The 24386-nt window shown below is 59.0% G+C and overlaps 11 protein-coding genes across 11 annotated transcripts; 4 read left to right on the top strand and 7 right to left on the bottom strand.

The window, feature by feature from the left end:
* Window positions 1–668: 668 nt before the first annotated feature.
* HRG_07963 (fungal zn(2)-Cys(6) binuclear cluster domain-containing protein) lies at window positions 669–2318 on the bottom strand (the record flags this gene model as incomplete). Its single annotated transcript, XM_044866434.1, has 1 exon — window positions 669–2318. The coding sequence occupies one exon, from the start codon at window positions 2316–2318 to the stop codon at window positions 669–671; it is 1650 nt and encodes a 549-aa protein (XP_044718323.1).
* A 441-nt stretch (window positions 2319–2759) lies between these two features.
* On the bottom strand, window positions 2760–3737 carry HRG_07962 (RTA1 like protein; the record flags this gene model as incomplete). Its single annotated transcript, XM_044866433.1, has 2 exons — window positions 2760–3484; window positions 3566–3737. The coding sequence occupies 2 exons, from the start codon at window positions 3735–3737 to the stop codon at window positions 2760–2762; spliced, it is 897 nt and encodes a 298-aa protein (XP_044718322.1).
* Window positions 3738–4292: 555 nt separating this feature from the next.
* On the bottom strand, window positions 4293–6232 carry HRG_07961 (DEAD/DEAH box helicase domain-containing protein; the record flags this gene model as incomplete). Its single annotated transcript, XM_044866432.1, has 2 exons — window positions 4293–6005; window positions 6059–6232. The coding sequence occupies 2 exons, from the start codon at window positions 6230–6232 to the stop codon at window positions 4293–4295; spliced, it is 1887 nt and encodes a 628-aa protein (XP_044718321.1).
* A 926-nt stretch (window positions 6233–7158) lies between these two features.
* Window positions 7159–8328, top strand: HRG_07960 (CTP-dependent diacylglycerol kinase 1; the record flags this gene model as incomplete). The annotated part of the gene is made up of 2 exons (XM_044866431.1): window positions 7159–8075; window positions 8130–8328. 2 exons carry the CDS (start codon window positions 7159–7161, stop codon window positions 8326–8328), a joined length of 1116 nt encoding a protein of 371 aa, XP_044718320.1.
* A 697-nt stretch (window positions 8329–9025) lies between these two features.
* Window positions 9026–9604, top strand: HRG_07959 (uncharacterized protein; the record flags this gene model as incomplete). Its single annotated transcript, XM_044866430.1, has 1 exon — window positions 9026–9604. One exon carries the CDS (start codon window positions 9026–9028, stop codon window positions 9602–9604), a length of 579 nt encoding a protein of 192 aa, XP_044718319.1.
* Window positions 9605–10788: 1184 nt separating this feature from the next.
* On the bottom strand, window positions 10789–11610 carry HRG_07958 (putative domain KxDL; the record flags this gene model as incomplete). Its single annotated transcript, XM_044866429.1, has 3 exons — window positions 10789–10870; window positions 11010–11162; window positions 11291–11610. The coding sequence occupies 3 exons, from the start codon at window positions 11608–11610 to the stop codon at window positions 10789–10791; spliced, it is 555 nt and encodes a 184-aa protein (XP_044718318.1).
* Window positions 11611–15415: 3805 nt separating this feature from the next.
* On the top strand, window positions 15416–16018 carry HRG_07957 (histidinolphosphatase-like protein; the record flags this gene model as incomplete). Its single annotated transcript, XM_044866428.1, has 1 exon — window positions 15416–16018. One exon carries the CDS (start codon window positions 15416–15418, stop codon window positions 16016–16018), a length of 603 nt encoding a protein of 200 aa, XP_044718317.1.
* Window positions 16019–16145: 127 nt separating this feature from the next.
* HRG_07956 (homocitrate synthase) lies at window positions 16146–17175 on the bottom strand (the record flags this gene model as incomplete). The annotated part of the gene is made up of 3 exons (XM_044866427.1): window positions 16146–16343; window positions 16411–17113; window positions 17168–17175. 3 exons carry the CDS (start codon window positions 17173–17175, stop codon window positions 16146–16148), a joined length of 909 nt encoding a protein of 302 aa, XP_044718316.1.
* A 440-nt stretch (window positions 17176–17615) lies between these two features.
* Window positions 17616–20238, top strand: HRG_07955 (ATPase family associated with various cellular activities (AAA) domain-containing protein; the record flags this gene model as incomplete). Its single annotated transcript, XM_044866426.1, has 3 exons — window positions 17616–17920; window positions 17981–19850; window positions 19903–20238. 3 exons carry the CDS (start codon window positions 17616–17618, stop codon window positions 20236–20238), a joined length of 2511 nt encoding a protein of 836 aa, XP_044718315.1.
* Window positions 20239–21808: 1570 nt separating this feature from the next.
* Window positions 21809–22343, bottom strand: HRG_07954 (tRNA synthetases class I (M) domain-containing protein; the record flags this gene model as incomplete). Its single annotated transcript, XM_044866425.1, has 2 exons — window positions 21809–21958; window positions 22047–22343. 2 exons carry the CDS (start codon window positions 22341–22343, stop codon window positions 21809–21811), a joined length of 447 nt encoding a protein of 148 aa, XP_044718314.1.
* Window positions 22344–22554: 211 nt separating this feature from the next.
* HRG_07953 (tRNA synthetases class I (M) domain-containing protein) lies at window positions 22555–23194 on the bottom strand (the record flags this gene model as incomplete). Its single annotated transcript, XM_044866424.1, has 3 exons — window positions 22555–22837; window positions 23000–23075; window positions 23134–23194. 3 exons carry the CDS (start codon window positions 23192–23194, stop codon window positions 22555–22557), a joined length of 420 nt encoding a protein of 139 aa, XP_044718313.1.
* Between the last annotated feature and the right edge of the window lie 1192 nt (window positions 23195–24386).

Below are 24386 nucleotides of genomic sequence, written 5' to 3'. Positions count from 1 at the left end.
AGTCAGCAATGGTCTCACATCAATTCTCTTACCGTAATGATACCAAGCTTAGATGGATCGCCGGCTGCGGCGGCTTCGGATGAGAAGGCCCTGCCGGTGGCTGGCACAGCACGAGAAAGGGCTCTCTTTCTCTTCATACTCTCCTCAACTGGATGCTGGAGGGCATCTCATGGGTGGTGAGATGGTGGAAGTCGTGTTGTGAAATCTTACTTCTCTGGGGGATCGAGACGGGTGATGGAGTCAGGACGACAATGGTGAAAAGCGCGATGAAGTTGATGAGAGAAGATGGATGCAGGGGTTCCATCGAGGATGTAGATTTCGGCAGACGCCGCCAAATCGAAGAAACATGGAAGACTGCGGCCCTCCCGTCGAAAACCCAGATAGTAATACCCAAGACGTCGACGGTGTTGCGGAATGCTCGGAATTCCATTCTGGGACGACACATTGGTCGAGTCATGATGTGAGGCTTCACTGGTCGTATACGTAGGCACATGGCGCGAGGGATATCTACTCGTCTCCTCATGCTCTCTTCTCTGGGCATTATACACAGGATGATGTAAATTGATGTGATCAAAAGGTGCGTCTCCCCAAAGGTGCGTCTCTCCTGCGGTATGAAGGGGGCAGGTCACCCAGCCGGAGTGGGCGGGCAGCCATGCGCTTCAGACCCATCAGCCGTTGTCCTCGCTGACAAGCTGCAGCGGCCACGCCATGGCGTCGGCCCAGTAGCCGCCGAGGTGGTGGCCAATGGCGCGGATCATGGCGGCGCCGGCGTCGCCAAAGATCCAAAGGGCGCGGCATCGGTGCAGCAGGACGGCGCAGTGGGCGAGGATGACGAGGGCCTCGGGCTGGTGGCGCTGCAGGGCGTCGACATAGTCCAGGCTGACGGTGACGCAAAAGGCCGAGACGGCGTGGGGCCCGCCGGCGACGTCGTCGTCGAGGTTGGCGTAGAGGTCAAAAGCCCACTGCAGGGTGGCGACGGCGTCGCGGCAGGCGGCGAGGGTCGAGGGGCCGAGGTCGGAGGCGTCGAGGAGGGAGGCCAGGGGGCGGCACTCGTCGCGGCGGGCGGCGGGGTCGGAGGCGTCTTGTCGGGCGGCGGCGCGGGCGTGGGCGGCGCGGGTGATGCTGAGCAGCGGCTCGATCTCGGAGCCCAGCAGGTGGTCCCAGGTCGGGCGGATGACGGCGCGGACGCCGTGGTGCAGGCGCAGACAGTCGACGAAGCCGTCGACGAAGCGGTGGAAGGGCAGGCGGCCGACGTCGGCGAGGGCCTCGGCCAGCACGTGCAGGCTGAGGGTGCTGGCGAAGAGGAAGCGCGGGATGGAGCTGGCGGTTGCCTCGCCGGCCTGCTGTTGCTGCTGCTGCTGCTGCTGTTGCTGCTGCTGCTGCTGTTGCTGCTGATTCTGGGCGGTGCTCGTGAGGCGGGTGAAGCAGGCGACGGCTCGCGTCTGGAGCTCCGTCGCCGTGTGCCGCAGGGCGGATGGGGTCGTCATGCCCTGCGGGAGGAGGGAGGAAGACGACGACGGCGGCGGCGGCTGGGAGACGACGGGTGTGGGTGCGGGCGAAGCCGGAGATGGTGTCCTCGCGCTGCTGCTGCTGCCGCCGCTGCTGCTGCCGCTGGCCATGGCAGTGGCTGTTGCGAGGTGCAGGGCGGACAGGGCGAGGACCTGGTCGATGAGATAGGGGGCGTCGACGGCGTGGCGGACGGCAATGTCGACGATCTGCCGGGCTTGTCGGCGCGCCTGGGCGTGGTCGCCGAGGGCCGTGGCCGCGTGGTGCAGCAGGACGAGATGCTGAGCCGTGTACGGCGGCGGCGGCGGGGCTTGGCCGTTGCCGGGCGAGGCGCTGTCGTGGCCTGTCCGCTGCTGCTCCTGGTGCTGCTGCCAGTGACGAGACCAATATGGAGGAGGAGGGACTTGCGACGCCGAGGTGTCGGGTGAGGGCACCGGCGCCGAGCCGAGAGCCCCGCTCCGCTCCCCGCCATCCAAGCCGGCGCCGTCCGAGAGACGGGGGCCTTCCCCGTCCGCCGCCGCCAACGCCTCGCGGCCCTCCCCGCCGGTTCCCCGCCCCGCCCCGGGAGGCGGCGGCCGCGGCGGCGCGGGGAACAGACAGGCCCGGCGCCCGGCGGTGCAGTGGGCGCACACGGGGCGCTGCTCGTCGCACCGGATGTGGCGGCGCTTGCACTCGGCGCACCCGCCCCTCGACTTGCGATGGGACCGCCGCCGCCGCCGCCGCCGCGTGGCTGCTGCCGGCTCCCCCTCCTCCTCCGCCGCCGCATCGTCGTCGTTGGCAACGGCTGCGGCCGTCCGGACGCGCGGCGCCATGCCGACGGGACGGGCTCCTCTTCCCCCCTCCTCCGTCCCCCCCCCGCTCTCGCTGATTAGTGGTGGGTGGTGCGGCTGCGTGGTTTCATTTGGATTAGGCATGCGCGGATGAGCTTGTGGAGCAATAATTAGATCGGTTACGGGGGCTGGGGATGGAAAAGGAGGAGGATAGATGGAGTTCGTAGGTTGAGCTTTGCTGGCATTGGTAGACCTCGGCTTAGTCAACGAATGCTCTTCTTCAACCAGACGCAGCGACTCGGCCGGTATTTACTGTTTGCCAAAATGACTCGTATGCAGGCCCTCGATGACGATATCTATCCTTCTGTCCCATGTCTGTCTAACATGTATTGCTGACAATCCCCTAGGTTTTCCCGTACACCTTCCCTAGCCTCTTTTCTTCCACGGAGTGAACAACACTCATCCAAAGGACAAGAAGTCTGTTCACTTCTCATGACCGCCGCCACGCGTCCGCAACCCATCGGCCAGCCCCATCCCCTCGTGGCCAGATAGAGAGCTCGCCTGCTCACGCGGCCACGCCTTGGTGTTCGCCGCCGTCAGCTCCCCGGGGTACACCCACCCGTAGACAACCGTCACGGCCAGCATCGGCACCGCGTCAAACACGTACAGCGTCCACTCGTAGCGCAGCAGGTATCCGTCCTTGCCCATGACGTACTCGACGACGCGGACGACGCACCTGACGAGGATGAGCGCCGTCGTGGCGTACAGCATCAGCATGGCGCGCATCCACCGCTGCCCGCCTCCCTCGAGCGAGCCGCCCGTCGGCCAGCGCCGGATCCGCACGTCGAAGACGACAGCCGTGATGGCGAAGAGGCCGAACATGACAACCTGCACAACCAGCCCGCCGAGAATGATGTTCTGCGCCGTCTCCTGGCTAAAGTTGCCCATCCCCATGAGCCCGCCGCCAGAGCCCTGCATGAGGAACGACAGCACGTCCCCGGCCACAAACGCCCGCGTGAGCCATCGCACGGGCACGAGTGAGTGCCGCTCCCCTTGAACGCTTCGCATCAGCCGGCCCAGAGTCATGTAGATGGATGCCGCGTAGAGGGCCGGGGCGACGAGAATGAGGATGCTTTGCACAACGTACGGTCCCAGCTGGTCCGTCTTGTCCTCGGCCACGGCTCTGGCGCCGTATCCTGCAATCTCAACTGTGTTTGCAAGGCGGGCAAGTCAGCCATCCGCCAGGTCAAGGGGGCTGCCGGTCCGTAGAGAAGCCGCCGTCGACTTACAAAGACCACCGAGGGCGAAAGCAATGCTGAAGAGCGTCCGCGTCCGAACCATGCGCCACACAACGACGAGCGTCGCAAGCCCAAAGAGAATCGCCAGTAGTATGGCCGCTGGTTTTGACGGGACATAGTCCCAGAGATAAAAGTTGCCGCGAAAGGGTTTCAATTGCGCCATTGTCGTTGAGCCTATCGTTGCTTAAGCAGATTTGGCTCCTGGAGGATGCTCCGATGAAGCCGCTCCAAGAGCCGACATTGTCTCCCTTCTTATACCGCCGTGCGTCCTCGGTTTGGTCCTCGAACCCCAGAGAGTCGGAGTCAACACTGCCCGCCGTTGTTCAGGAGCAAGGCAGGGTGCGGTGACATTTCCAAATCGGGACGGTGTTCGTATCCAGACACGCGTATTGTGAAGTCCCACTTCAACAAATACGCGTATTTAAACCATGTCCATTTGGCGCCGTGATTTCAACTTCAGATGGCCCAGGACTTCACAATACGCGTATTTAAACCATGCCCATTTGGCGCCGTGGCTTCAGCCTCAGAGGGTCTGACTGTTAGTTCGCTTCGCCTCACGGCCACCAGACCGAAACCTGGTTTGAGACTTGCTTTTTCGAGGGTCAATGCGCCTCCAAAACGCGCGTTTGGAGCAGACCCTCGAGCGTCAACACTCGATGCCGCAAGGACATCTATCGTCGGTCGCACTTGCTTGGATTGAACCAGGGTACTGCATTGCCTAATCGTCGAAGCCCTCGAACTCATCATCCTTCGACTCGGCCCTTGCCTCGTTTTGCTTCCGGACCTGTTGGATCAGTTCCTTCAGTTCCACCTGCTTGGCCCTGTCCTCCGTCGTCATGTTGGCCCACTTCTCGGCCTCTCTTTTCTTGTGTCGCTTCTCGCGCCTCTCGACCCGCAACCCTTCCATCTCATGCTTCCCACTCCAGGCCTCGTTGTTCTTCCTCTTTCGCTTCAAGTCGGCCACCTTGTCTCGGGTCTCTCCCGACTTTTCAGCCTCTAGCGCCTCCTTTCTCGCAATTTCTCTTGCCTTGTCCTTGTACTCGAACGCGTCCCAGTCCATTTCGACTCCCAACATCTTGTCTCCCTCCCATCGCTTCAACTCGGGCATTCTGGGCATGCGAAGAAGGCCCCAGGCATGGCCCAAATCTGTCCAGTCAAGGTCCCCGACTCGGAATATCGACGTTGCCTGGTGAGCGCCGTAACTTCGAACCCAGCTGACAAAGGCCTTTTGAGCCTTGTCGTAGAGCGCTCGATCTTGTTTAACAATATTTCGAATTGTCCGCGATGCCGTCGCGGCGTCATCCTCCGAGACAGAAACCTGGGGCTTCTCCAGCGGGATAATCGGGGTCTTTCGAACTTCCAGGAATCTAATGTAGTCCTCCTCTCGTCCGGGGTGCAGCATCACTACCGCGAGTCCTTTCCGCCCTGCCCTCCCAGCTCTCCCGCTTCGATGGATGAAGACTTTCGGGTCTGAAGGTGCGTCAATCTGCACGACCAGATCGACCTGGGGAATATCCAGACCTCGAGCTGCCAGGTCCGTGGTCAAGAGTATTGTGGGGGATACAGAAGTCAGGAAACGGTTAAAGTTCTTCTCGCGCACCTTTGCCGCATGTTTGCCATGAAGGGGTATCAACGCGAAGCCAGCCGGGAGGAGCGCGGGAAGAACGTGCTGGAAGTAATCGACGGCAGCACAGGTGGAGAGAAAGACGATACTTCTTTGCGGCGTCACAGGAAGTCGCTCCAGGAGTTGCGATAACGCAGGCAGTCTTTGGCTTGCTGGCTTCATCAAGTAGGCCATCTGCAGACTGGCCGGTATCTTCCTGTCCTCGAGAGTGCCGCCGTCTTTCATCTTGACCCTGACCTCAATCTTGACGGGATTGCGCAAGCCGACCCTGATAATCTCACCAACGGCTTCACTGACACTGGCGCTGAACAAGCCGGTTCGTCTTTGTTTGGGCAAGCGTGAGATGATTCCTTGAAGGTCCTGTTTGAAGCCGAGATCAAGCAGTCTATCAGCTTCGTCGAGAACAAGAATCTCGAAGGAAGACTGGGGGCAGTGGACGTGGGGTGAGGCCAAAAGCTCAACGAGTCGGCCGGGTGACGATATGAGAAGGTTGGGGCTGTGACGGAGGAAGAAACTGAGATCTTGGGCTGGCGTAGTTGTGCCGCCCACGAGCAGCTGGGGCACGACGACGGGCACCGCGGTGGCCGGCCGCTTCTCGTCGCCTTTTAGGTACGGCACAAGCTCAGCAGATGGGGGGTGAAACTCGAGAAGCGACAGGAGGACAGAGTGAATCTGAGCAGCCAGCTCCCGCGTCGGGGAAACGATGATGGCGCCAACGTGATGTTTCTTGGTGGGCTCCTCGAGCCGCAGCAGCCTCTGCACGGCGGGGATCAGGTAGGCCAGTGTTTTGCCGCTCCCGGTGACGGCCTGCATTAGACGTGTCAGTAAGCTTCTCGAGTTGGAATCTGGGGCCGGCTCACCTCGACAACCACATCTTTGTTGCCCATAAAGTGCGGCAGAGTGGCGGCTTGCACAGGGGTCATCTGACGGAAGCCCATGGTCGACACGGCGTCGAGGATCCATTCGGCAAGCGGCGGCGTGAGAGCGTCCCAGGATCTGAGGTCCCTCTTGGGCGCGACCTTTCCGGTAGCCATGGTTCAAGTCAAAGTCTTGATATGCGATCAGTCCCTGTAGGGGCGCGACGCTATACAAGGGTCTACTGCAGAGGCCGGAGGAGGAAGAAAAAAGTCTTATCTTATCTCCACGTGCCATAGCGCTGAAGGCTCTCGGGCTGGAGAAGTCAGCCATCAGGACTTTTCGATTTTTCCGACGCCCCGATTAAGTAGCCGGCGGCGAAGGATACATGTGGTTAGCATGGCAGTTCTGCTACGTGCGTAATGAGCACCAAAGATTTATCAGCAGACAATGCTTTTTGGCGGTTTGGCGCATCTTCAGAGACGGTTGTGGCAAAGTACAAAAGTACCCAAGTGCTGTGCTGAGCCGTGATAGGTCTGGTCCCATTAACGCTGGGCCTGGCCGGTCACATGCCAGGGTAGCCGAAGCGGCCACTAACGGCCACTGCTCTGCGCTTCTTCATGGCAACGGCGCATCGGCAAAAATTCTCAAGCCCGGCTCCTCCGTCTCCCACCTGATCACGACAAGCTACATCCGCCCACCGCGCGCCATTTCCTCACCCTCTCTCTCTCTCCTCCGCCTTTTCTCTCCTCCTTCTCCTCCTCCTCCTCCTCTTCACTCCACCACATGTCCTTTTCCCCCCCTCGTTTTTGTACCCCAGGGCACCTTTCGTGTCCATCATGTGGCGGGGTTAACGGCCTCAGCTGCGTCATCCTTGTTCAACACCTTCAATCTGGAGCCGTCCGACCATCACGCCCTACGCTCGCGCACCCCCCCGACATCCCATAACTTCTCTCTCTTCGGTCCCTCCCCCCCGTCCGCTGCGCGCCTCTCGCGCCGCGACCGCCATCTCCCTCTTGCCTTTTGGCCTTCCGGCTTCGAGTGCCTACGCCGCGTCGTCACCGGCGCCGTGCGCTGCCCCGCGCTACCACCCTTTTCCTGGACCATGTCACTACGACGCAAGTCGGGCGTCCCGGCCACACCTCGCGTCATTTCGCCCAGTCCCACGCAGTCCGACAACGACGGCCACGAGTACTTGGGCCCCACGACGCGCTCGGCTGTCAAGAAGCGTCGCTCGACGCCCCAGCCGCTCGACGAACACGACCAAGAAGAGGAGCATGGCGGCGCACCGGGGCTACGGAGGTCCCGCACGCGAAGTCGGTCTCCCATCGACAGTCTGAAGCTGTCGCGCATGACGCCCGGCAACTCAGGTCAGGTGTCCAAGGCGCCGACATCCGACCGGAAGGGCGCAAACGGACAGGTTGCGGCTGTCAACGGCCATCTGGCTCCTCCGGTGCCCCCAACGCCCACCGGCTGGTCGTGGCGCGATTTCAGTCGCAGCCCTAGTCCTCTCGGGCTAATTCCAATCCACCGGCACTGGAGAACCTTTGTTCACAAGCACGAGGTTCCCCGCAAAGCCTTGCACGTGTCGATCGGCTTCTTCGTCGTCTGGCTCTACACCAACGGCACGCAAACGAGCATCGTGCCGCCGTATCTCATGGCCGCCCTGATTCCCATCGCCACGACCGACTGGCTGCGGCATCGATATCAGTCTGTCAACAGGCTCTATGTCAGGCTGCTCGGGGCGCTCATGAGGGAAAGCGAGTTTTCTGGCTGGAACGGCGTCATCTTCTACCTCCTTGGCGCGTGGATTGTGCTCTACTTTTTCCCCAAGGACGTGGGGGTCATGAGCGTCCTGCTCCTCAGTTGGTGTGACACCGCCGCGAGCACCTTTGGCCGCCTCTGGGGCCGATACACCCCTAGGCTTCGCCGCGGCAAGTCTCTGGCCGGGTCTCTGGCCGCTTTTCTCGTGGGCGTGGCTACGTCCTACTTTTTCTACGGGTGGCTTGTCCCGACCATCGGGCCCATGCCAGGCGACGAGAACTTCATGTTCAAGGGCGCTTTGTCACTACCAAGCGCCTGGAAGAATGCCGTGGGCATCTCGGACCACGTGGCCGACATCAGCGGTCCCCTGGCCCTGGGGGTCGTGAGTGTGTGGTCCGGCTTCGTCGCATCAGCCAGCGAGGTCATGGACATTTTCGGCTGGGATGACAACCTGACAATACCCGTCCTCAGTGGCCTTGGCATCTGGGGCTTCCTCAAGCTATTCGGCTAGACTCTGGACGCGTTGTAGACAATGGGAAGACGGGGTGGGAGTTTGGTGTCCCGTTCGCCTTGGCATTCCACTCATGAATGGCCGCGAGCACCTGCGTATGCATGGCGTTGGCTTTTTGGTCTCTTTTCTCCCAGGACGGCAGGGCGCGAACAGGACGACGATGATGAGAACGGTTATCGTCGGTATTCCGGCTTGTCCGCGGGTATTTTGCGATGTGGATTCCCTAGGATACAGAGACGAATATATTGAAGCAGCCGTCGACGCAACGGCGCGTGGCAATCACTTGACTGTTCGACCCCCAGATGTGAAGGCTCTGAAAACGTGGAGGGCGGAGGGCGAACGACGTGGTTTATGGCAGGTACCCGGGCAAGTTGAACGGCTAGGTGCAATGGACTACGTAAGCCGTTTTTCCCGATCGGGACTAAGCCAGATCTGTCTAGAAGGACCCTGCAAGGCTGCAACTCATCACGCGACCCCGGCCGCAGCCTCATTCCAGATCCTACCTCGACTGCAACTCCACCCCACGAACACGCCAGATCGACCTCCAACTCACGCACCCTTGACGCTCACCACCCACGCCGTTCCCTCTTCTCCTCAATCGTACTCTACTCATTCAAACACCCCTCGCGTCGCAAGTCCCTCGTCCCTGCCACCTGGCAACAGCTGCCCTCGGCGCACAACCCCGCCGCCCGTCATCATGGACCCCGAGGCCGACGAGGCCGCCATGTCGCAGATGTTGGGGTTCTCGTCCTTTGGCATGCAGGACAGGCCGCTCAAGAAGCGCAGGCACGACGTCGGGGCAGATGCCTTCATGACGGACGCGCACGGGGGTGGCGGGGCGTCGAATCCCCCCGCGCCGTCGCAGCAGCCGAGCCATGGCGCAGCGGGTAGGCAGCCGGCGAACGCGGACGAGATATCCCTCGACGACGACGACGATCACAACGATGGCGCTGCGCCTGGGGCGACGGTGCCAGAGAGCGGGCCATCTGGCGGTGTGATGTCGTCGCGCCCGGCCGGTTTACCAGACCGTCCGCCCCCAGGAACAGGGTTCACGGGCTCCCCATTCAACCGCCACCAGCCCCAGCAGGGGGGCCAGCACCAGCATGGGAGGCATTTTGACGATCCCTCGCGGGGACCCTGGTATGAGGGCTACTACGATCCCGACTCGAACCAGAATCCTTGGAAGAAGCTCGAAAAGGCCCGCGGTCTGCAGACCAGGGGCTCGTGGAACTTGTGCGACTTGCGGACGACGGCGGCGGCTTCCGATGCGACATGAGCCACGAATGTCTCAGACGACTTTCAAAATACAGATACACCCTCCACCCTCCCGTGGCCGGAAGTTGTTCACCCTGTCCTTGGGCTACCTTGCTTCCTACTCCGGCCACGACCGCGTGTCACGTGACACTTCTTCCAACCACTTACACAGGGTCCCAAGGACACCCCCCTTTCTTGAGCCAGCCGTCGACGCTCCTCTCGGCAATTTTCTTTTCCAATCACATGGCTCGGATCGCTCATGGAAGTTTGTCCAAGGATTCGACACGTGAGGGCCTCCTTGTGTGCCGGCTGAGGGGCTCCATCACGTCTTGGGCCCCTTGTTTAGCCACGTCACGAAGCTGTACCGAGCATGGTATTTACTAGGAGCTGACGCAGCCTAGCTTCGACAAGCACTCCACCGTGCCCCGAGCAATACATACTCTGCCAAATGAAGCAGTATCTCTCGCCTCCCTTCGTTGCGGTTACCCCAAAGAAGCAGTATCTTGCCCTGCTCGGCAAAGCGTTTCCCAGACCAATCCATCCGTCCCGCAATGATCCCTGCGCTATCCCGGGAGCTGGGTCTCCTCTGCCCTACGGCTGGAACAGCTCCTGCGGAGCATGGGATATCGGCGCCATGATCCGGCTCGACACGCAACCAAACATACCCCCCTGTAGCCCTGGCACCAGCGTCCCCCAGTACCCGCAGACGCAAGAAACGAGGCGTACCCTCGACCATCCCCCCGGTTCGTCCCGCCAAATCCATCCAATCATAAATCGTGGTCACATGAAGCCAGCCACGTTCACACACCCCTACCCTGTTGCCAGCGGCCGCAAGTCTCGCTTGTGAGAAGAGACGGGGCGCGACTAGTTGCCGCCAACTGCAGGGGCTCATGAAACTGCATGGGGATCCCGCATCTAACGCAATGCAAGATTGCCGCGCTGGCGCCACCCATTTTCGACGTCAGTTCATCCGTAGGGCTTTTTTTAATATACATTTTGATGAGAGTCAGTTCTGGTGTCGTTATTTCGCCGGGGCTGAGAAGATGGCGAAGATGCCCATTTGTGTGCTGGCACCATGAGAACGTCTCTTCTGCCCCCTTATTTGCTCCGTTGCAATATGTCAAAGAAGTGCTTTTCAAGAAGTGTAGAAATGGCAGGCCGTCAAGTCGTGAGGAAAGGCGTGGCAAGTGGTGCAGCTTGGGCAGCCTAACACTCGGGAGACGGATATCGCGCGCGAGCCTTGCCGTATTCCTTGGGATGCTTGCGAGAGGCTTTTGACTGGAGCGAACTGCGCAAGAAAATTGGTCAGCCCAAGCTCATGGTGTAACACCCAGCTGCCACTGTAGCAGGGAATTTGTGCTCGTTGTCACTGTGACACGAGCTCGTGACAGTCCCTGGGCTCTCGGGAAATCGCGGGCGCAACTTACGAAACCTTCTTCTGAGTCCATTCCAAGTCTCCGCGCACCTCGCGCGCATCACGCATGCCCTCCTGAAACCGCTCGCGCGTCTTCGCAAGGCGAGCTTGGGCCTGCTTCTGCAAGTCGACGAGCTCGCGGTGCTTTGCGTTGAGCTTTCCGGATCTGCAGCTTTGTCAGCCACCGAGACACATTCTGGGGAAGCGCGCGCACGGCATCCAATTCTGCCAGGCTCGGTAGTTGGTGTTGCTGGATGCGGGTGGTCGGCTCAAGGGAGGAAAGTCTGCACTCACGTCTGCGCTTGGACCGCCATGCTGCGATCCAGGGGGATGGGGTTGAAGGAGTTTGCGAAGCGCTCCTGCATGTATTCCTGAAAGTCGAGGCCGCTAGCAGAGCCGGTGGTGTCGTAATCTCCGGCAGAGTAGCCGACGTAGCTGGCCGAGGTGGCCGAGTAACCGCTGTTGCTGTACGAGGCGACGCCCGAGGCCGAGCTGATGGAGTCGTCGCATTCCGGAGGGGACACGGAGTACTGGCTGTACGTGGGGTATTGGTTCCCCTTGGAGGGGACAGCCATTGGCATGGAGTATGCAACGTGGGAGTAGGGGCCCGACATTGCAATGAATTGGGGCGATGACAAGGTCGAGTGGTTGTTTGTATGACTCTACACCACTTGGGGTGAGAGGCCTGGTTGCCTGGGGTAGGAGGCGTGAAGGGGGTAGAAGAGGAGGGAGGAAGATGGCACGATACTGGAATGGAGCAGCAGGTCTTGGAGAAGATGTGCCGGCAAAAGTGATGGAAAGGAAACAAGGAGAGGATGGATCCATCCCGGCCACGGGAGCCCCTTTTATAGTTTTTCCCTTGCTACATGCCTTGGCCGGACGACATGCTCAGACTGAAGGGGACGAGTCTATTCGTCGACGGACAACCCCGCTCCATGTCCAAGAGGGAAAGGCACGAGAGAGGGATGAGACTTGGGCAGAGGGAAGAGAAGGACGAGACCATCATGGCGGCGTGCATGGAGTGGAGTAACACGATGGTGCGTGGTGGAGCCAGGCTGGGCTGGCGCCTGGCTTTCCCCAGCTTGAGCCGGCGAGTTAGAGGAGAAGCAGTCAACAGGGGGGAGGCGTGTGAGCAGCAAAGGTCAAGGCATTGGCCAGATTGGAAAAGATGTGATGATAAAATATTTGACTGTGAGAGAGAGACATGAACAAAAGAACGATGCATGTGTGCGTATATGCGTGTACGTGTATGTGTGTATGTAACAGTATGCCGAGTACCTCTACTACCACTAGCAGGCAAAGAACACATAGAACACATAGGGAGATGTGAGGGAGTGGAGACCAGGGGGTGAGGTGTGTGGTGTGTGCCAGACAGGCAAAGGCCCAGATACTCGGGGCGCTGTGATGACGGAGGGCGCGGATCGGGCACATGTGTGGAAAGTGAACGAGACAGCAAAGCTTTTTTTTTTTCATTAGTGCCCAGATCAACGCGGCGTCGAGGCGATGGACCGATGGTGGCTGCAGGTAATCCACCACCAGCCTTTGGGGTCGAGAGGAAGAGGCGGCAGACCGACAAGGTCCGGTACCGAGCCGCTGCAAGTACATGGCCGCGGCGACGAGGCCAAGGGCAGATGGGGAGGATGGGCAGGATGAGCAGATGGGCAGATGGGCAGATGGGCACACGCCAATGGCGTAGAGCGGGAGACGAGCCAGCCGTGCTTGATGCATGAACATGTATGTACGAGCGTCAATGTATGTAACTTAATTACTGTACGTACGTGCAAGATTCGTGAGGCAGATGAAAGACTAGGTAGACAAAGGAAGAATGGAGGGGAAACGACAGTGACGCTATTAGCCGAAGCTCTGTGTCCGAAAAAAAAAGAGCTTCCTTTTTCTTTGCCCACTTTCTTTTTCGTTTCTTGTCGGTTGGATAGGACGTCCGTTAGGCACGAGTGCAGCAGCCCAGTGCGGAGCGTCGGGCAAGGCGGTTGATGCGTTGTCAAGATGCCTGGCAGGCCATGCTCGCCATGCTCCGGGAAAGGCAATTGCCCGACAGAGTATCTCGGAGGTTGCGTCGGCTGCGGTGGGTGCGCGGCGCGATACCGGCAGGGTACCGGGACTTGCTGTGCCCGTCCCCACCCCCAGCTGCCTCCCCCGCCATTCCATCCAGCAGTAATTAGTTAAGTGCCTATCATACTTGGTAGTGACAAAGCAAATGACTAGCAGAGAAAAGCTCTTCACTGCTAGGCAAACTGCTAGGCAGACGGCGCCACCAACTGCCTTGAGACAAGACCTTGGCCGAATCGAATGACTGCATGTTTCTCCTGCCATGATGATTCGAGACGAGGCCTGTCTGACGTATCTCGCCTCTGCGTGCCAGCCCTCAAGAGACTGCACTTTGTTTCCTCGTCGTCCCATTGGCAAGCCCTTCGGAGATGCCGACCCGGGTTTGCGTGTGCTGTATGTACGTACACGACCGCCTCGCCATGCTGTGCTTTCTTCGGTGCGTTACTGGTCTGATAGAAACTTGCCTGCTGGCCTGCCTGCTGGCCTGCCTACGAGGCGCCGCCCCTTTTCCCCGGCAAGGCAGAGCGGGAAGCATCGAGGCGTGTACCGAGTATGTGCAGCAGATCCAGAGCACAAGGTGGCAATGGCTGCCGGGTAGATGCCTCTAGCCATGTCGACTCTCAAGCGAGTCCCCTCCAGCACCAACATGGCCATGTCGTTGGCCCGCCGTCATCCCTCTTGCATGCATGCATCCAGTATCATCCGCCTACCCTAGGCCAACCACGGAGCAAAGGCCTCTTCGGCCAACGCACCCAAAACAGAAGCGAAGATTAAAATCGTCGACGACAAACGTGCCATGCAACGCTGATGCGCAGGCCACCGCGTTGCGGGTTGGTTGACCCCTCTGTAAGTGCGAGTGAGTCGCTGTACACCCCTCATCAGCACTGCAACCCATCGCGCCGCCTCAGCTCGTGCAGCCGCCGGCGAACGAGGACAACGCAGAATTGCCATGGAGCGATTGCCATGTGTACGGACGATAGACGGGTACTTGTCGAGTGGACCATGGCCCTGTTTTCTTGCTCCCTGCACCGTCTTTGCTTTGTTGTAAATGCCTCGTTTACCACATCCAGCGGCCAAAAAGACCAAGATTGTCACGGCAATGCCAGCCGCCGCAGACCGTAGCAGCCTCGGGAGCTGGCATCAGGCGCGCCTTGTCGGGCGAGTGCGTCGGGGACGGGATCCATTGATAAGCCTCCACCTCGACTCGCTCTACCCGCACACGGCCGGGTTACACTGCGTCCTGCCATCCCGGCCGCTTGAGCAGTCAGAGCCATCCGTCACAGAAGGCGCCCTGGAAAACGTGTCAGAGCATCGTTGTGTCGAGCAAGGTGCCCCACACAGTCAGATCCGGCCCTGAGGGACCCGTCTACTGTGCAGCTTTGTAGGTATCCGTGGCCTCGGCTCTCCCATTACCACCAGATGCCTACACCGATTTTTCACCCACCACCACACCCACCGCCACCCCCACGACGGCCCCGATGAGCGTAATAACGGATTGTCGTCGTCGACAGGAGACAACACAGCAAAGCAGCCGCCGCCCCCCTGACGCCGGGACCCTGCCGCTGCAACTGGACCTATCGACGAGGACCCCTCGAGAACGGGGGCATGATGCACACGCCTCCTCCAACAAACGGCCGAACAACTCATACGCACGTCTCCATCTTCCTTTCTTCTTCTTCTCCCTGCGCGGTTTTATGTATCTACGTCTGCATGGCGTGCTCCCTACGCAATCTACACTTGCGTACATACATACTGGACGGGACAATGCGAACGCCCATGGTCCCTCTGGGCTGAAAAGACGCCTGCACAGGCGTGGATGATGGGGCATCATCTCATAGGATGGAACCGTCGCTCGGGAACGTGGCCTAGGCTCTCGTGAGGGATTGGCCACTTGCTGTCTGCCCTCGTTGGAGAATCCTTTGCTCATATGTTCTGCCTCACCGCCTTTGCCACGCGCTGGCTGCGGGCAGTTGCCTGGCTTGGCCTAGCAGATGAGCAACTGCCGTCTGTCAGTGGCGGAACGGGAAAAAGGAAAGTCCTTGTCTTCGACACTGACACCCCCTGCGCCCCTAGCATGACGTAGTCGCACCTCGTCGCACCTCGTCCAATCAGACCCTGCGCTCGATATCACTTGTTCCCTCTCCGAACCAACGAGCTCGGAATGGAATTCAACGACTAATTCTCACAATGGCTGTGTTCACATAAATCTGCGACTACTGAGCCCATTCTGCATACCTCATCTGGCCAGGAGCGCCGTCTTGTCTTGGATCCCCAGACTCAGTCACATTGGCTGACATGCAAGCTCTCTCAGACCCATCGCACCCTCTCCTCGGACCTTGAACGCCATCCGCAATGGCCGCCCCCGAAGGCATAGCCCTCAACCTCCCGTCCAAGTACTCGGCCACCCCCTCGGGCCCCGTCGAGCGCCGCCCTCCACCGCCCACCGACTGGCTCGCCGGCACCTGGACCGTCACCCACTCGACGCTGTCCATGTGGCGCTCCGCGCGCAACGTCCGCATCAGCTACACGCCGCTCGCCGCCAAGCCCGACGGCCGCGCCCGCATCGACGACCTCGTCGAGTACGAGCCGACGGGCAAGACGGGCGTGCGCAAGACGGTCGAGGGCGTCGACACTCAGGCTGCTGCCGGCCCAGGCTGGGACTGGCGCGGCAAGGGCTGGCTCTTCTTCGTCGGCAGCCACTGGGAGGTCCTGGGCTGGGGCGAGGAGACGACGGCCGAGGGCGCCAAGGAGAGGTGGGCCGTCACTTGGTTTGCGCCTACGCTCTTCACCAAGGAAGGGCTCGATGTTTACTGCGATCAGAGACAAGGCTTGAGCCAGGCCACGTATCAAAAGGTCGAGGCGGCGTTGAAGAAGATGGAGGCGCGGGATATCGTGGCCATGGTGGACAAGGACATGCGACCCGTCGAGATCAAGCTACCTTGGACGGAAAAGTAACGCCCTCGCGAGACCCGGGTTGGACGAAACATACACTGGGACGGAGGCCGAAGGCGTGTTTATCTTGACACTGTACGATGCATCTATTCGATCTGTCATTTATAGTCGGTAATTCATGAATCATGTCTCATGGCGTCTCTGGGCCGGCGAGGAGAATCGTGTCGACGGGGCCGTTCTTCCTCTCTGCGTCCCCTCTTGCTGTGGTCTTCTCCAACTCTATCGATGCGGTCTCTTGACCGCCGCATCTCGGACCGTCCAGTAAGTGAGCGATGCCGGTGCCCGCGGTCCCTCTCATGATGCCTCCTTTCCCTTTTGCGACGACGATCTTCTTTCCTCAGCCGTCTAAGTTCCTCTTCCCGCCCATCCTGCAGCTTCTTGCGCTCTTGCTTCACCTCTCTGACCTTGGCGGCGCCTCGCTTCATCATCGCCAAGGGATCATTGACGGCCAGCCGCTGCGCTTCCCTCGCCTTTCGTCGCGGATCCTCGTTGCCCCACACGTCCTTTGATGGTGCTTCTCCCAAGGCCATCATGTCTTGTTGGGAATACCACGGGCGGGCGAGCCCCTCCTTGCCCGCGGCATTGGAGAAGCGCATCGTGTATTGGTCCTCGTACTCTCTCTTCTTTTTCCGCGCCTCGTCCTCTGCCTCCTCATTCTTTTGGGCGTGAGCTCTGCTTCGCTCGTCTCCAAAGAGGTCGATGTGGCCGGTGCGATCCACTATGGGCGCCGAGCTGGTTTGCTGGCGCACGTCGCCGGGTGTCTTTTTCGGGGCCTCGTTCCTGTCCTTTGCGAGCCGCAGCTCGAAGTCGGTATCGTCTTCGCCAGGTCGCTTTCTTTTGCGCCGCGCACCACCGTCGTATTCGTTGCGCGAGGTGTCCGTCAATATCCCAACATCCCTGGATTCGCCGCCGTCCTTGGCCTCATCGACCGGCGGCGGCGCTTCTCCTCGTAAGATGGCAAGTCGGCGCTGGGCGTCAATCTCCTGCATGCGCTGCTCCTCAGCCTCTTCGGCCGCCTTGGCCGCAGCCTCGTCGCGGCGGACTCGAGCGATGTTGTCGGCATTGTAGACGTTCCATGACTTTTTGCCGAGCAAGTGCCTGTATTTTACTGTCAGGAGGAGAGGGAACGGCGCGGCAAAGGATGAAGCTTACAGTGGCATGTTGCGATTCTAGAGGAGAAGGTTAGGTGGCGAGGCGCGGCAACTTGCGGCTTGTGACGATGCGGTGCTGACAGTTGACGTCTTCATGAAATCAAACTTGTCGAGACGGAACACGCATAGTTGTTGGAATAGCCTTGGAGCAAGCGATGCTTTCTCGAGGGCGCGTCGTCGGCTGTGACATCAGGGCTAGGCCGAATCGGGCAACGACCACTGAAACAGCACTGAGACCACCGGGGCCGCCCTCGACGTCCCTCCATCTGTCAAAGCTCCAGCTTGTCCATCCTACAGAACTTCCGTCTTCCTTCAGCCTATGCGTCCACTCTACGCAATAGCCACGACCGACACAGACAAATCCATATCCTACCAGACCACCTGACCTCTCTCACGCCCCCGCGCACCAGGCATCACCAAAGAGAGACCTGCCAAAAAGCAACGTCACCATGTCGAGAGCCCCTCCGCCTGGTGGCGCCGGTCGGATGCCGTACGGCGGCGCGCCCGGCCTGCCTGGTAGCAACCCACGAGCAGCCATGGGCCAGAGCCGTCAGCCTCCTGGAGGGGACCCATACGGCCAAGGCCAGTACGGAGATGCGCGCATGTCCCAGGCTGCCGGGCCGCGATCCCCGGGCATGCAACGGTACGGCGAGAAAGGCCCGGCTGCCCAGCAAGGCGGCGGAAGACCGGTGCCGCTGAGGGTTGAAAAGGTGTCCGACAGATCCCTTCAGGCGAGACTGATATACGGGAACCTGTAAGCATCACTCGAGCCACTTACCCCTTCGGTGTCATCGTTCGTCTCACCTCTTTGCAGATGCGCCGTCAATCCCGAAGACTTCCCCCCCAGTCGAGATGGCACCGATCTCTACATACTCCTTCGGGGCGGCCAGCCCGCTGGTGAGTACGTCGTCACCGCCCAGCCCGTCAAAGATTTCCCGCGGGGCTGCATCAGCTTGTCCGATCCTCAGCGTTTATGGTGCAACATTACGATGCGAGATCAGTTTGCGGGCGAACTCTACGACCCATTCTCATCAGGAGGGAAAGCCTATCTCGGGTCGCTGGACCTGGAGATTGGCTTTGCTTCACCCAACAAGAAGACCGAGGTTCCATACGACGAGGACGAGCTGTCCAAGATATTCATCGACACCTATCAGAACCAGATGCTGGCGCCTGGTCAAAGGATACTGATGGACGTCCGAAACATCCCGCTCCTAATAATTGTCAAGACGGTCGGCTTGGTGGACCTTGCAATGTCCTCGGACGACTCCAACAAGCAGGTGTACCGGGAAGCCAACGCCAGGGGCATCCTCACAAACCAGACCCGTGTGCTCTTCCACCGAGACGGCAAGGGGGATTTCAACATGAAGCCCTCCATGTCAAAGCCAAACTCCAATGCCATCCTGGCGCCCGACTTCAAATTTGAGGACATGGGAATCGGCGGACTCGGCGACGAGTTTGCGACCATCTTCCGCCGAGCATTCGCCTCGCGCGTCTTCCCGCCCGGACTGGTCGCAAAGATGGGCATTCCCCACGTGAAGGGAATGCTGCTATACGGCCCCCCGGGAACTGGAAAGACCTTGATTGCGAGACAGATCGGTAAGATGCTAAATGCCCGGCCGCCCAAGGTCATTAACGGCCCCGAGGTGCTCAATAAGTACGTTGGTCAGTCCGAGGAGAATATTCGAAAGCTGTTTGCGGATGCCGAGAAAGAGTACAAGGAGAAAGGGGATGAGAGCAGCCTTCATATCATCATCTTCGACGAGCTCGACGCCGTGTGCAAACAGCGAGGATCCGGGGCCGGAGGTGGCACCGGCGTCGGCGACAGTGTCGTGAACCAGCTTCTGTCCAAGCTGGACGGCGTGGACCAGCTCAACAACATCCTGCTCATCGGAATGACCAACAGAAAGGACATGATTGACGATGCGCTGCTGCGTCCCGGCCGTCTGGAGGTCCATCTGGAAATTTCGCTGCCCGACGAGCCTGGACGACTGGAGATTTTCAAGATCCACTCGAGCAAGATGAGGAGCAACGGCCTTCTCGACCCCGACGTCAACTTTGAAGAGCTGGCCGGTCTTACCAAGAACTACTCGGGTGCCGAAATCAACGGACTTGTCAAGGCTGCCGCTTCCTTTGCCTTTTCCCGCCACACCGAAGTTGGGCAGCTAGCCGCCGTCAAGCAGGACGTGGCCGAGATGAAGGTCAACCGCGAGGACTTTATGAACGCCTTGACCGAAGTCCGGCCCGCCTATGGTGTCTCGGAGGCGGAGCTGGAAGACGCCCTTCGGCTGGGCATCATGCCTTATGGCGCTCACGTCGAGGCTACAGTCCAAGAGATGATGCGCGTCGTGGGCATGATCAGGGACGACCCCAACAAGTTTAGCACCTCTGTCCTCTTCCACGGACCAAAGTCATCTGGCAAGACGGCCATGGCGGCGCACATTGCCGTGCAGTCGGGATTCCCCTTTGTCAAGATGGTCACGCCGGCCGACCTGGTGGGCTACAGAGACGATTTCGCCAAGAAGGACTACGTGCACCGGGCCTTTTCCGACGCGTACAAGTCTCCCGCCAGTATCCTCATCCTCGACGACTTTGAGCGCTTGATAGGCTGGAACCCGATCGGGGCCCGTTTCTCCAACACCATGCTGGAGGCATTGACTACGCTCATTGTCTCGAAGCCCCCAAAGGTGAGTCGTAAAGGAGCAATGGCGTTGGAATACTGCTAACTCGGCCTCAAAGGGACATCGCCTGCTGGTCTTTGTCACGACATCAAAGGCGTCTGTGCTGAAAATGCTCGAAATCGACACGGACTTTGCCAAGAAGGTTGCCGTGCCTGCGGTATCCAACCTCAAGGAGCTTGCTGCCGTGCTTCACGAGTCGAGGGTCTTCAACTCGGGAGACATCAACGAGATTGTCAACATTGTCCAGCAGCGGACGGGGTCTGATTCCATTGGCGTGGGCATCAAGACGATTTTGGATTGCATCTTTGAGGCAAAGGCTGGCGGCTCCAGCTCGGACGTCCTGGAGACATTCTCGGATCTTTTGCTGGAGAAGATACAGGAGATGCAAGGCTAGAAGGGAGTTGGTGTAGATAGAATAGACGTGTCACAGGCATGGCTGGGCAGGCGGCCTCTAAGGGGATGCTCCTGGATGAAATGATACGAGGGGCATCCTGGCTTTGTCTGCGGCGGTCGCGGCTCTGATGGCGATAGTGACGTAGCAGGCTTGGGTCAGCAAGGGGTCACAGCTGAAGGGCGCTCAGCTTATTTGGGAGTCAAGGGAGCTGGGCTTTCAACCCCCCGTCGGGTGCTGCACGGGGGATGGGGATTGTGCGTGGCAGATGGACGGAGTTGTCGAGGCGGTACTAGAGGCAATAGATGAGATGGGATGCATGGCTTGGACAGGAAATACTGGCCACTTTGCTTCTTGTTCTCTTGTCGAAAGATGGGATGTGGGTGCGTCGGTACAGGGCGAATATGCAAGTGACGCGGCTGCCTCAGCTGTTCCTCGTCCTTTTCTTTTTATCCCTCGATTGACATGACCTGATTCGGTCAAGGCGTCCAAGGGGTCTGTCAGCTGCACAGGCAGTGCGAGGTGTGTCGTCGGTTGTGAGCGGAGAGGCCGCGTCGACGTGGGAGACGGGCCGGCCGGGGCTGTGTCGGCGGAACCACGATGCTGGGAAACAACTGGTTGGGCGACGCCGGCGTGCTGATTGGACGGGCTCGACTATAATTGTTTTTTTGCTATTGCATGTTTCTGCGGAAGACGGGCGCTTATTCCAGATAGTGTTGAGTGGTGGTGGTTCTTTTGCCCGGATGCTCACACGGGAGGTGGGAAGGTGGTGGGAACTGGGAGGAAGAAGCCGAGGCCCGGGAGACGAGGATATATCATATTTGTATGTAATACGTACAGAATTACGTTACATGTACTGTACAGTAATTACTTGGGAGACATGCAAGCCACAGCCAAGGCAACGGGGCAGGACAAGACACATGCGCGCGCAACACATCTGAGCTGATGGAAAGGGGGGGGGACGGAGAAGCGGCGCGTGCGGCACCGAATGGCGGGCCGCGTCGGCGTCGGGCGGCTTAGGGCCGATTGCTTGGGGGGATGGGATTGGAGGGGGATCGCGGCCGGTTGCAGGTAGAGGCAGACGTGGGAGACTGTCTTTTTGCGTGTTGGCTGGCGTGGTGACACAGTTGACCCCGGGGGAAAGAGACTGAGACTGAGTGACTGGACACGGCCAGACTCATCATGCCGGCGAGCACCTGCTGTGCTGTACATAGTACATACGCGTCATGCATGTAATATCTCGCATCATTTGATCATCTATTCCCATGTGCTTTGCCTGACGCTCGGATGCCGTCTTGCCTTGTAGACCCTACTCTCCCCGACTCCCTGAGTGAGCCATGGTTGCTGAGCATCATGGCCGGCAGTCCCCAAGGAGCTAGAGCAGGGTTTTCCCGTTCCATGTGATCCAAGAACAGCCCTTGCTGAAGCCGTTGCCAGTACCATGACGCACCCGATTTATGCAGCCTCTTCCTCTATCAGTTCCCTCTCTGGACTACCAGTTCGTAACCGGATCAAAGCAATGGTTCAGCCCTTTGACTCCGCCTTCTCTGCATTCCCTGTCCGCCCCGCCTTTCTAGCTGCACTCTTTCTTTGCTTTCATAGCGGCCTCCTCGTCCTTGATTTTCTGCACCTCGTCGCTGCCAAACACCTTTCGCCATTCTTCCGCTTTTTCTGGCTTGATACGAACGAACAAGTGCGCCGACCTGTTGATTTCGTGGCCAGGCTTGATGGAATCAGCATGCCAGGTGTCGGGGATGGGAAGCGGATCCCTATGGAGTTGCGAGTTGACGAATTTCAGGAACACGACTGACAAAGTTGCCTAGGTTTTTCAAAAGCACGTTGTTGTCGCAGCTGATAAACGAGTCCCAGGCAAACTCGCTCTCGCCAGCCTCGGGCCGATGGGCAAGCAAAATGTAGCGCCAGATGTCGGCAGCGACACCAGTCTTCTGAGCCGAATCTCCAAAAACGCCAAGGCCGCGAGACTTGGAAAACTTGCCGCCCTCGTACGTAAGGCAGTCTGTCGTGGAGAGGTGGTGAAGCTTTGTCCAGGCTTCCCTAGTGCCGATTTGCGAGCTGAGGAATATCACCGAGTGAAAGACGGACGACATTGTCTTGGCCGATGAATTGATACAGCTGCACCTCGTCGGGATTTCGCCACCACCTTTCCCACTGGTCGGTATAGCGGGCGGTGATGGACACGTATCCGATGCAGGTGTCAAACCTCGAATATATTACCTTTTCTTCGTAACCGGGCAATGGAACTATCGTTCCGTATTTTATATCCCTGGTTATACTGCGCGGTTATAATCCTTCCTTAAGCTAAGCCGAAGTGATGACCTTGCTGTTGTTGGACCATGCACCGTTTGCGGCCGAGTCTCGAAAGAAGGCTTCGACATCGGGTTGCAACTTATCTAACTTAAAGAAGATATACTTGGTGTCCTTGGTCACCGGCTTAGAGCCGTCAATCTTACATCGAGGGTGTTTAAGCTGCAGAAATTCGAGGAGTTGGCCATAGAGATCGCACTGGTCGCCACGAGCATCCGCGTAGCCAGATAGGGCACTCGCTCTCGAAGAAGCGGTCTGCCAGGAACGAGTGATGCTCCTGGCAGTATAGCTGAGTTGTCATGCGCTCCTTTGAAAAGTCGTTTTCCTTTAGCTTTAGGAACACGTCTTAAGTAATGTCTAAAGCTGAGTTGTCGTGCGGCCAAAGATGTCGAAACTAATACCGAACTACTCGTATATCTCTGCGTGAATCGCATGGTACTTGTCCCAGAACTCTTGTGGCGTGCACTTTTCCACGAGGGCTTTCGCCTCTGATGTGGTTCCGTACTCGTCCGTTCCTAAGGAAAGTCAACCCTCTTGCTCGGGCCCACGGAGCTTCGCTGACTATATACTTACCACCGATGTATAGAGTGTTGACGCCACGTCCCACGTCCTCCGCAGTACCTTGCGAAGACATCTCCGGAAAGTACAGACCCTATGATGTTTCCAAGGTGTGGGACGTTGTTCACATACGGTAGAGCGCTGGTCACGAGTACATTCCGCTTGCCCGGCACGGGGAGAACAGGGCCACGGCTGCGAGGTCCTTCACTCATATCTGCGAGGACAAAGTCGTGTCAGGCTGGGGTGGAGCGTATCTGGCGACCTTGTATCGAGACGAGCTGCGGCGCTGCAGGTGGGATGCGTTTGCCCTGCTTGGCCTCAGTTCAAGGCGGGAAACAGCCATTCCCATACCAAGGTATAAATTCATGTGAGTTCATACAGAGGGAGGCGGATTTTCACCCGCCCCTTCTGGTTGGGCGGTCGATTCCTGGCTTCCCAATTCAGGGTCCAACGCAGGACCTGGCGAAAGCACGAGCGTTGCCATCAACGCATTTTTGTAGGGCCGGATACACTTTGGCGTCAAATTGGTTAATTAGAGATTGAGTGGAACCCTGGACAGTGTCTAGACTCTAGGGCGACTCTGGAGGGCGCTATCATTCTACAGTAATTACATCGCTGACTCTATAGTAGGTAAGGATAAATGGTAGGTAGATCTACCGGTACTCCCCCTCAATGACCCCCAACCAACCCCGAGGAAGCTCTTCGCGCAGTTTTCGTTAGGCAGCTGAGCAGCTCGGGAGCTCAGTATCTAGGTAGGTACCTAGGTGACTTAGTCAGTACCTGTACTAAGGTAACTTACCCGTCGAGGCTAGCGGGAACGTACATACAGATGTACTCCAGGATTCGTAGGCTTCCCAAGGTAACTAACAGAAACTAGTATCTCGACGGGCTTCTATAGTCGGGCAAGTACTCTGTCTCAGATACAGCCAATCGGCGTCTAGCATAGCGCTTTGGTGATGCTAGCGGGCTGTACGCGCTCCCTGCAAGTGGCCACTTACAGGGGGCTCGTCATGCAGGCGACATTGCGACTTTCAGGCCTCATCAATCGAGGACTTTGCATCGCACATCGGACATGGCTGCATTCCGTATAGCGTCACGTACTGTATGTATGTACAAGTGATTCTGGGCACCACAAACCTTTCAGCCATGGCCGTCGCAGCTGACAGCCCTTCTCCACCCACCCACCCACACAGGCGGGATGCGATGGAGGACCGGGGACGAGAAAAACAATTGGCCCGGTGGCCGTGGGCGCCATCTTGTCCATCTCA

The sequence above is a fragment of the Hirsutella rhossiliensis genome (genome assembly GCF_020360975.1).
Source record: "Hirsutella rhossiliensis strain HR02 chromosome Unknown scaffold00009, whole genome shotgun sequence".
NCBI classification, from domain to species: Eukaryota; Fungi; Ascomycota; class Sordariomycetes; order Hypocreales; family Ophiocordycipitaceae; genus Hirsutella; species Hirsutella rhossiliensis.
The sequence above is the reverse complement of the archived record's forward strand: the minus strand, read 5'-3'. Positions and strand labels throughout refer to the sequence as shown.